This window comes from Telopea speciosissima, chromosome 6, assembly GCF_018873765.1.
Source record: "Telopea speciosissima isolate NSW1024214 ecotype Mountain lineage chromosome 6, Tspe_v1, whole genome shotgun sequence".
Lineage (NCBI taxonomy): Eukaryota > Viridiplantae > Streptophyta > Magnoliopsida > Proteales > Proteaceae > Telopea > Telopea speciosissima.
In genome coordinates, this window is record NC_057921.1 from 45,269,149 (window position 1) to 45,279,128 (window position 9,980).

The window sequence follows — 9,980 nt, forward strand, 5'->3', positions numbered from 1 at the left end:
CAGTTTGGTTGCGGTTTAGTTTTCGCTTACCGTGTAAATATCATATCATACTATCATACTATCATATTATTTTTTTTGGTAAAGGGGAGATTTATTTAGAACGGGAGTGTGTACAAGCAGCAGCTTCACAAGAACATAGCTCATGGAGCCACTGAGTGGAAAGAGGCCAATCTGTCAAACACACCAATGACATGGCTTTCCTGGCTAGGGCATCGACAACACCATTAATAGCCCTAGAAATACAATGAAAGGAAATAGAAGAAAAGGAAGAAGAGAGCTTCCAAATGTCACCAATCACCACAGCTGAATCAATAGGGGCTGAACACGAGTGATCCAAGATGTATTTCACAACCTCTCTACAGTCTGTTTCAACCTGAACCTGTGTGAAACCCAACTCAAGAGCCAGCCGCAGAGCAGCACGCACAGCAAGTATTTCTCCTTGAAGAGCTGAGTTGAAGTACATGGGAATGGAAACAAACTTCCTCTTAACACCAGCATGGTCTCTCAAAACCAAACCCAGACCACCCTTTACACTGTCTTGCAGGAGAGCAGCATCATAGTTTATTTTAATAATACCTGTAGGAAGTGCAATCCAGACTTGAGGGACGGAGTCTCTATCTGCTACCTGAGGAGAATTTAAATGACCTGCAGGCTTCTCAACCTTTGCATATTCCAAGTAAGCCTTGTTTGCCATGGAGATGACTTCGGAGGGAGTCCAGCAAATAGAGTTGAAGCACAACTCATTTTGAGCTCTCCACAAGTACCAACACAAGAAGGCTGCCTTCGACAGTGCCTCATGAGACAGCCTTTTATCTTGTCAAAATACAACATCCCAGTTACCTAACCAGCCAGCAATGGTGGGAGTAATATTCGAAGGAGGGGAATAATGAAGAGAACTTCCATGCCAGACTGCTCTAGCGAAGGGACAGTCCAACAACAGATGATCCCCAGTTTCCTTCTCACAACTGCAGCGTGGGCACGCTGGATCAATGGGAATTTGCCTAGTATGAAGACCTGAACCTGTTGGGAGTCCTTCATTGCAAGTTCTCCAAATAAAGGCTTTAATCTTCGGCAGGGTATCGATCTTCCAAATTCTCCTCCAAACCTTTTCTGGAACCATCTCCCAGTTGTGAACTCTAGAAGATGCTGCCCTTGACCTTTGATTCTCCTCCTCCTTCGCAAGGAGCCAATAAGCTGACTTAACAGAGAATCACTCATCCTTGGAGGCACCCCAGACCTGAATATCCTCTTCCATAAAGATACTAAGAGAGATCTTTAGAATGGCATTAACCTCCGCCGGCTGAAATAATCGCTGTAAAAGACTAGACTTCCATGTGCAGCTAATTGGATCAATTAAGTCAGCTACAAAAGTAAGCTCACAATCCACCGGCCTTTGGGATTGCACCCTATATATTAGGCAGCAAAGGAATCCAATTGTCCTTCCAGATATCAACCTTTCGCCCATCACCAATTCTCCACAATAAGCCATCCAAAAGCACCGCCCTCCCCTCCAACAAACTCCTCCAACCCCACGAAGGTCGATTACCCAATTTTGCATGAAAGAAATCAGTGTTGGGGTAGTAAATAGACTTTAAAAATCTAGCCCAGTAAGAATCTGGAGTTGACCACAAACGTCAAACCGCCTTTGCTGAGAGAGCCCGATTCTGCAACCTTGTATTCTTGAAACCCAACCTACCAACCGATTTTGGTTTGCATAATCTCGGCCAAGAGATCCAATGGATCCTTCTATTATTTTCAGCATTACCCTAATAGAAATTTGAGGACGCCCTCTTGATGGCATTGTGAAACGAGGCCGGTAGCTTGAAGTGGGATCCTGCAAAATTTGACATGGGGCTTACGGCTGATTTTAAGAGGACTTTCTTGCCAGCATAGGAGAGCAAACTACCCTTCCACCCCTGTAACTTATTCAGAGTTTTCTCCTTCACTTCATTGAAAATGGTCTTTTTTGAGGTACCAAAGTCAGTTGGCAATCCCAAATATTTCGACGGGCCTTATCCATATTTCACCTTTAACACCCTTGAAATCCATCTTTTGAATTTAACATGGGTATTTGGACTGAAAGTGAGGCTAGACTTCTGCAAATTAATAGTCTGGCCCATCGCTTTACAATAGAGATCTAAGCACTCCTTGAGAGAGTTCACTTCCTGCAAATTAACTCTAGAAAAGTGTTAAGATAATATCCGTGGAGGTGTTTGAATTGCCTTAAATGGCTTGAAATGTTTGTATTGAGAGTATCACTATATAGGAATGTTACAAGAAATAATAGGTAAGAAAATAATAGGAAAGATACAAGAAGGAAAGAATACAGGCAGATATATCTCCTATTAATCTATAGGCTAATTGCTGATTTATCTCCTACTAATCTAGAGATTGATTTATATGCACAATATCTTCATTATCCTTATTAGGATGAAGATATAAATGGTAAGACCCCCCCTCAAGGTGGAGCGTGAAGGTTACAAACGCCCAGCTTGGAACATAGGAGATGGAATTGTTTCCGACCCAATGCCTTGGTGAATAAATCTACAATCTGTGCTGCACTAGCTATTTTTCTGGGTTGCAATAATCCCTGTTGGAGCTTTTCACGAACAATATGACAATCAATTTCAATGTGCTTAGTGCGTTTGTGAAAGACGGGATTGGATGCTATGTGAAGGGCCGCCTGATTATCACAGTATAATGGTGTCGGTGTGGTAATGGGAACACCGAGATCACGGAGGAGAGATGTAATCCATGTTATTTCACAAGTAGCAATCGCCATGGCCCGGTATTCAGCTTTTATTGATGATCGAGACACCGTTGTCTGTTTCTTGGTCTTCCACAAAATCAGGCTAGATCCCAAAAAAATACAGTACCCTGTCATAGAGTGTCGAGTCATTGGACAAGTCACCCAGTCCGAGTCACAATATGCTTTTAATTGAAGTGAACCATCAGAGGGTAAAAAAATCCCTTGACCCGGGCTAGCTTTGAGATATCTCAATAACCTGTGAGCAGCGTCCAAGTGGGGCTGGCAAGGTTGGTGCATGAATTGGCTGAGGATGTTGATGGTGTAAACAATGCCAGGCCTAGTAATAGTGAGATATATCAATCGACCAACCAGGCGACAATAGATAGAGGGGTCTGGCAATAAGACACCATTAGAGTCAGTGAGACGAAGATTCTGCTCCATGGGAATATCGGTAGGGCGGGTGCCAGTGAGTCCACTATCAAGTAAAATGTCAAGCACGTACTTTCGATAGGATAGACAAATACCAGTGGAAGACCGTGCCACCTCAATGCCCAAGAAATATTTCAGGGTACCCAGATCCTTGATACGAAAGCGCTGGCTAAGAAAGGCTTTTACATCAGCTATTAAGGACACATCAGAGCCAGTAATGACGATGTCATCCACATATAAAATGATGAAGACAGAGGCACCATGACGCCTCAAGATAAACAATGAGTAATCTGCCTGGGATTGAGAGAATCCAAAATCCAGAAAGCAGTGGAAAACTTTGAGAACCATTGGCGTGAAGCCTGCTTGAGGCCGTAGAGAGATTTATGAAGCTTACAAACAAGACTCTCCCCCTTACGACGATATCCAGGTGAGGGCATCATATAAACATCCTCATCGAGGTCCCCGTGTAAGAAAGCATTATGGACATCCATCTGGTGTAGAACCCAGCCTTTGGCGGAGGCAACGGCAAGTAACGTGCCCACAGTAACCAGCTTGGCTACCGGGGCAAAAGTGTCATGATAATCAAGGCCCTCGATCTGGGTGTAACCTTTAGCAACCAATCGGGCTTTGTATCGTTCAATCGTGCCATCAGAATGCCGCTTGATTTTAAAAACCCACTTAGAACCAATTGGTTTCTTGCCCGCAGGCAGAGGAACAAGAGACTAGGTGTTATTATCAGATAGGGTTGTTATCTCGGCCTACATCGCGTCACGCCAGTGCGGATATTTCATTGCCTCAATGAAGGTATGCGGCTCTGTATTGATAGATAAGGAAGATAGAAAAGCAAGATGTGGTGCAGAGAAATGGTTATACTGTAAAAAAATTTACTAGGGGATGAGATGTCCCTGAAAGGACAGTCGAAGAAGACCTTGTGGGGTGGGTAAAACTACATTGGTAATCGTTGTATTGGATAGGCATTTGTCGGGTACGTTGGGGGCGGGTGGGTGCAGGAGTAGTGGGAGGTGGTGGTTCAACCGGGGTGGGTACCTCAACCGGGGTAGGAACCATGACCGGGTTGGGTACCTCAACCGGGGTGGAGGATAGTGGCGTGTCATCAGGTTCAGGGAGGGGAAGTGGTAAAACAGGGGAAGATGGTGAACTGTCAATGGTTTGAAATCAGGTGACATCTCGGGAAACATAAACTTTGGCAGTAGCTAAATCATAAATTCGAAAGACCTTCTGGCCAAACGGGTAACGTAGAAATATACCCGGGGCAGCCCGCTGATCAAATTTGTGTAGGGTGGAACTGTTGCGAGCAAAACAGAGGCAACCAAAAATCCTCAAGTGAGAGAGGGACAGTTTGGTTCCAAAGAGGATTTCAAAAGGGGTCTTGCCATGAAGGACAGGGGTAGGTAAACGGTTTATCAAATATGCGGCCGTTAAAACACAGTCGCCCCAAAAACTAAGCGGTAGGTGGGCCTGAAACCGTAAGGCACGGGCAATGTTGAGGAGGTGGCGATGTTTACGTTCTACCACCCCATTGTGTTGAGGGGTGGAAACGCAACTAGACTGATGTATGACCCCATGGCTGGCTAGAAATGTATTGGTTGGGGCATTAAAAAATTCAGACCCATTATCAGTACACAATATTTTAATTGTTTTCCCAAATTGCGTACCGACCCTTACAAAAAAAGATTGGATAAGGGTATTCACTTCCGACTTAGATTGCATTAAATAAAGCCAGGTTCCCCGAGAATAATCATCCACGATGGTTAGGAAAAACCGGGCACCAGATAGAGATGTGATGCGATACGGGCCCCAAACATCAAGATGTGGTAATTCAAAGCAAGCAGTAGTTGTAATAGAACTATTAAAAAAAGGTAATCTAGTTTGTTTGGTCAAGGGGCAAATATGACATAAGCAATGTGTAAATGAAATTCCAGAGTCCAAAGTCTTTAAAGAAGAAACAAGAGAATAACCAGGGTGACCCAGGCGACAATGCCAAAGGTCGAAATTAGATTCAACAGTGGCAGCAATTGGTGAAGTGGATCGGTCCAATATGTAAAGATCACCAACGCGTTTATCTGTTGCAAAAATCTTCTTCGAGCATGGGTCCTGAAAAGTACACAAATCATGAGTAAAATGAACATGACATTTAGTGGCAAAAGTAAGCTTAGGAATGGATAAAAGGTTGAATCGAAAAGATGGAACATATAGAACATTATGCAAAACAAGAAAAGGTGTAAGAGAAATTGAAGCAATATGGGTAACAGGAGATTTGGTGCCATCGGGTAAGGTAATGGGTATAGGATGGGAATGAGGCATGAAGGCAAAAAATAATGTATAATCTGAGGCAATGTGATCCGTCGCTCCCGAATCCAAAATCCAAGGATTGGAGCCTAAAGACGTGTTGAAGCAACAGTTACCTGCGAGATTGGCCAGAGGGTGGATGTTACCAGTGGGCACCAAGGTCAATAAGTGTTGAATCTGGGCAGTAGTCAGAGTGGGTGCCTGCGCGGTACTCAATTCTGCAGTGGCAGCAACAACAGCAGCCATGGGAGGGCGAGACTGGGACTGCCCACGGCCGCCAGCACGCCTAGGCTGCCGAGGGGTCCAACCTTCAGGGTAACCGTGCTTCTTGAAGCAACGGGACTCAGAATGTCCATCCATGTCTCAAAATGTGCAGTGATAATGTGGTTTGGATCGCTGAACAGAGGACGCCGAAAGATCCTTGGAATTGGTAGCCATGGCATCATGATCAAGTGTAGTTGGAACAGTAGCATGGAGAGAGCGTTGGCGCTCCTCTTGTAATAAGAGTGAATATGCTTTTGGAACCGATGGCAAGGGGTCCATAAGCAAAACCTGACTGCGCACAGCCGCATATGAATCATTTAACCCTTGTAAAAAATCCATCAAATAGTCTGTCTCTGAGATCGCATGGAGCTCGGCAACGCTGCCATAAGTACAAGCTGGAAAAGATCGATATGAAAACAACTCATCACGGTGACCTTTTAGCGTGGTGTAATAAGCTGATATTGAGTCCATGCCCTGGCTGAGAGTGGATTTGGCGTGATGTATCTCAAAGATATGAGGCGCGTTCTTCTAAGAAAACCGAGTATGAAGATCAAGCCATGCGTCCCTGGCTGAATCAAACCAAAGAATGTTGTGTGCGATGGTGGGAATAGTCGAGTGTACAATCCATGAACGAACCATACTATTGCACCTAACCCAATGGGGAAGGTCAGGAGAAGTCGCAGCAGGCCGGGGCAGCGAGCCATCAATGAAAGAAATTTTGTTTTTGGCTTCAAGAGCCATCGTCATTGCCCTGTGCCAGGTGGGAAAATTATTCCCATCAAGAGCAGGGGTAACCAAGGAAGCATTTGGTTGATCAGATGAATGCAAGAAGTATGGGGAGGTCACGGGTAGAGTTGCCGAAGGTGCTGTAGTAGCAGCAGCAGTGGTGCCCAAAGGATCGTTGGAATCACCCATGGTTGCAAAAAGAAAGAAGAAAAAACTGAGAGAAGAGGATCAACCTACTGATACCATGTTAAGATAATATCCGTGGAGGTGTTTGAATTGCTTTGAATGGCTTGAAATGTTTGTATTGAGAGTATCACTATATAGGAATATTATAAGAAATAATAGGTAAGAAAACAATAGGAAAGATACAAGAAGGAAAGAATACAGGCAGATATATCTCCTATTAATCTACAGGCTAATTGTTGATTTATCTCCTACTAATCTAGAGACTGATTTATATGCACAATATCTTCATCATCCTTATTGGGATGAAGATATAAATGGTAAGAAAAAGAGCAAACAGTCGTCAACAAAAAGCAAGTGCGTGATGGCAGCTCCCCTATGCCTCACCCTGACACCGTGAAGGTTCCCATTAGCCTCAGCTCTCTTAATAACAGCAGTAAGAGCTTGAGAACATAAAATGAAAATAGCAGGCGAGATGGGGTCTCCCTGTCTAATCCCCCTTGTCGGGGTGATAATACCCTTTATGCAACCATTAATAAGGAGGTTATAAGTGATTGTCTTAATATAAGACATCATCGTGTCAACCCAAAGTTGACATCATACTATCATATCATACTATTATATAAGTGTATGAACTCATGCTTTGTGGCTATTTTTTTATTTGACTATTTTATCATTCTTTCTTATTAAAATACGTTATCTTTTTTATTATATAATTTTTTATTTTTTTTATTTTTCCCAAAATATTGGTATCCTTTTCATTTTTTTTAATATTCAATTACTCATTAAAAAATTAATTTTCTTATTCCTCTGATCTTTCACATCTCACGTTCACATCTCACGTCTCACGTCTCACGTTCCCTCTTTATCTCTCATTCTTTTTATGTTCTCTCTCTTTCACTCTCCCTTTTTTTTTTCTTACTCGCTTTCCCACTTTCCCTCTTTCCTTTTTTTACTTCCAAAACTCTTCCCTTACCCCTTTTCTCACTCTCTCACGTTGCCCTCTCTCTCTCTTTCTAAAATCTCCCATTCCTCCTAATATGGCCGCCCACCCAAATTTATATCTTTCCAAATTCTCTCCTAATCTTTTTTTTTTTTTTTTTTTTTTTTTTTTGGGTAGAATCCTAATCTCAGTTTCCTTATCAGTAAAATCATAAAATTTTAATATGACCAAGACGGATCTCTTTATCTCTTTTCTTTCTCACATTTTATTCTCATTTTTATATTTTCAATGTTTTTCCCCCCACTTCTCACCCTCGATGAAGATGTTAGAGAGCATATAGTGTTTGCGATTGAATATGGGAAATGACTCCACGAACCCTAAGCGGGTACCCCTCAATCCCAACAGGGCTCAACTGCAACAAGTACACATCTTTCTCTGTGTGTAGATTTGTGTCTAATGAAGTAGCCATTGGTTTGCCTCTCAGAAACTGAAAAGCGACGCGCCAAAGCCATTTAAACCTTCAGTTGATTCGGACAGACAAACCCAAGAAAGCGTATTAGGTGAGAAATTTTGTAAATATGTGCGTGTATGTATAAAGGAGTGTGTTTTTTTTGTTCTTCTTTGTACTCTAAGCTTCGTCTGTGGAAGGTTTCGGTTCAGGGAAACGTAAAGAGAGAGAGGATGCCGAACCCACTTCTCAGAAGTCTATTCTCACTCCAGTCACGAATGATTGCAGGTGCTTCTCCATTACTATGTCTATTCTTCTTCGTTTCTTTCTCATGAAGATACTGTTCTTCCCCTTAAAGAAGTTATTTTGTGTTTAGTAAGAAAATGTGTGTGTTGTTTATGCCCAAAAGGAGAGATTACTTATGTACCCTGTCTTTGATCATAGCAGTATCATAAGTTTGAAGCTTCGTTGTAAATTATTTCTTTGAGAAATAATTCTGTTTTGTTAAAGATCACATGAAATTCTGGTCATTAGGTCACAGATTCGTTTTGGTTTGATGGCTCACGGATACCTATTGCTCTTATATTTTTACAATCACTTCAAATTGATAGAAAGAACAGAGAACAAATTTGGAATGGAAATCAAGAACCAATTTCTGGTTATGAAAATAGATTTGCATGAATTGTGCAATAAGTTCAAGTAACCAATGAGGGGAAACCATGGAAGTCCTGATGAATCTGGTTAGATCTTGTCATTAACGTGTATAATTCGACTATTGTGTGCTATGTTAATTAAAACCAATTTTTGTTATGTTTGGGAGTACATAGATTGTATCCTGAAGCCCCAGGTTCCATTCCATGTTGGACTGGATACCTTCTCCAACACTGTCTTAAAGCATGGAATGACCTTTCTTTCTCAAAAATCACTAATATGTGTGGGGTGGTTTCCATTAAAGCTTCTTGATGTTGAATGACTCTTGGTTCCTATTTAAAATACCTCTGTAAGGACATTTGAATGCTTCAAGGGGTGATAGTTACCCTTGTCTAGCTGAGTGATGCAGGTGCACTACCTTGAACCGACCCAAATCCAATTGGGAACCCTCAAAACCAACTGATTGAGATTTTTTTGTTCTTTTGGGTTTTCATGGTTCATGGATTCAATTTTTGTTCTTATTGTCTGGAAAGCTGTTGAAGTTCTTAATGTTTTGGAAGAGTTATTATGTTGACAAGGCCTCAGAAGATGTTGTAGTTGTTTTGGGTTCATTAGGAAGCCAAAAAGATCATTGAGGCCTCCTGCTTGCTCAGGCATTAATTCGTTTCTCTACTATAGAAACTCTTATTTGAAATCATTTTGTTTATAAGAAAGAAGACTATCTGAATCCATTTTAACAACCAATTACGAATGAACAAATATGAAATGTTCTATAAACCAATATAGAATCTGACTGAAGAACAAATTCAGTCAATTGATCTGGTTTAATTCTGTAAGGTTCAATTGATCTGATTATTAATTCTGTATGGTTTTATTGTTCTAGTAATTTACCTCTATGGAACAAGAATTGATAAATTAATATTAGTCAATTTTTAGACTGACCAGGTAATTCAATAGGGTTCAATTCTGATATCAGTAAATTTCAACCTATAATTCAAGCACCCAATGTAGAGAGAATGAACTTGGTATTGGTATCTGTAAGGCCCCAATTTTAACAAAGGGCGCACCTAGTGCACAAGGCTCCTGCCACTGCGGGGTATGGGGAGGGTCATAATGTACGCAGCCTTACCCCTGCTTTCGCAGAGAGACTGTTTCCAGACTCAAACCCGTGACCACTTGGCCCTCTCCCCAATTATTTGTCTCTCAAGTAAGCCACCGATCATACCAGCAGCAAAATCTGCAAGTAATTTCTCCCGGAATCTGTTAATCGATTGATG

At 41.9% G+C, this 9,980-nt stretch overlaps 1 protein-coding gene and 1 long non-coding RNA gene across 2 annotated transcripts; one reads left to right on the forward strand and one right to left on the reverse strand.

Moving 5' to 3' along the window:
- Window positions 1-91: 91 nt before the first annotated feature.
- LOC122665808 lies at window positions 92-694 on the reverse strand. Its single transcript, XM_043861944.1, has one exon. The coding sequence runs from the start codon at window positions 692-694 to the stop codon at window positions 92-94; it is 603 nt and encodes a 200-aa protein (XP_043717879.1).
- Window positions 695-7,919: 7,225 nt separating this feature from the next.
- On the forward strand, window positions 7,920-8,410 carry LOC122665268. Its single transcript, XR_006333463.1, has 3 exons — window positions 7,920-8,025; window positions 8,089-8,164; window positions 8,265-8,410. It is a non-coding gene; the product is annotated as an uncharacterized LOC122665268 (long non-coding RNA).
- The last annotated feature ends 1,570 nt before the right edge of the window (window positions 8,411-9,980 follow it).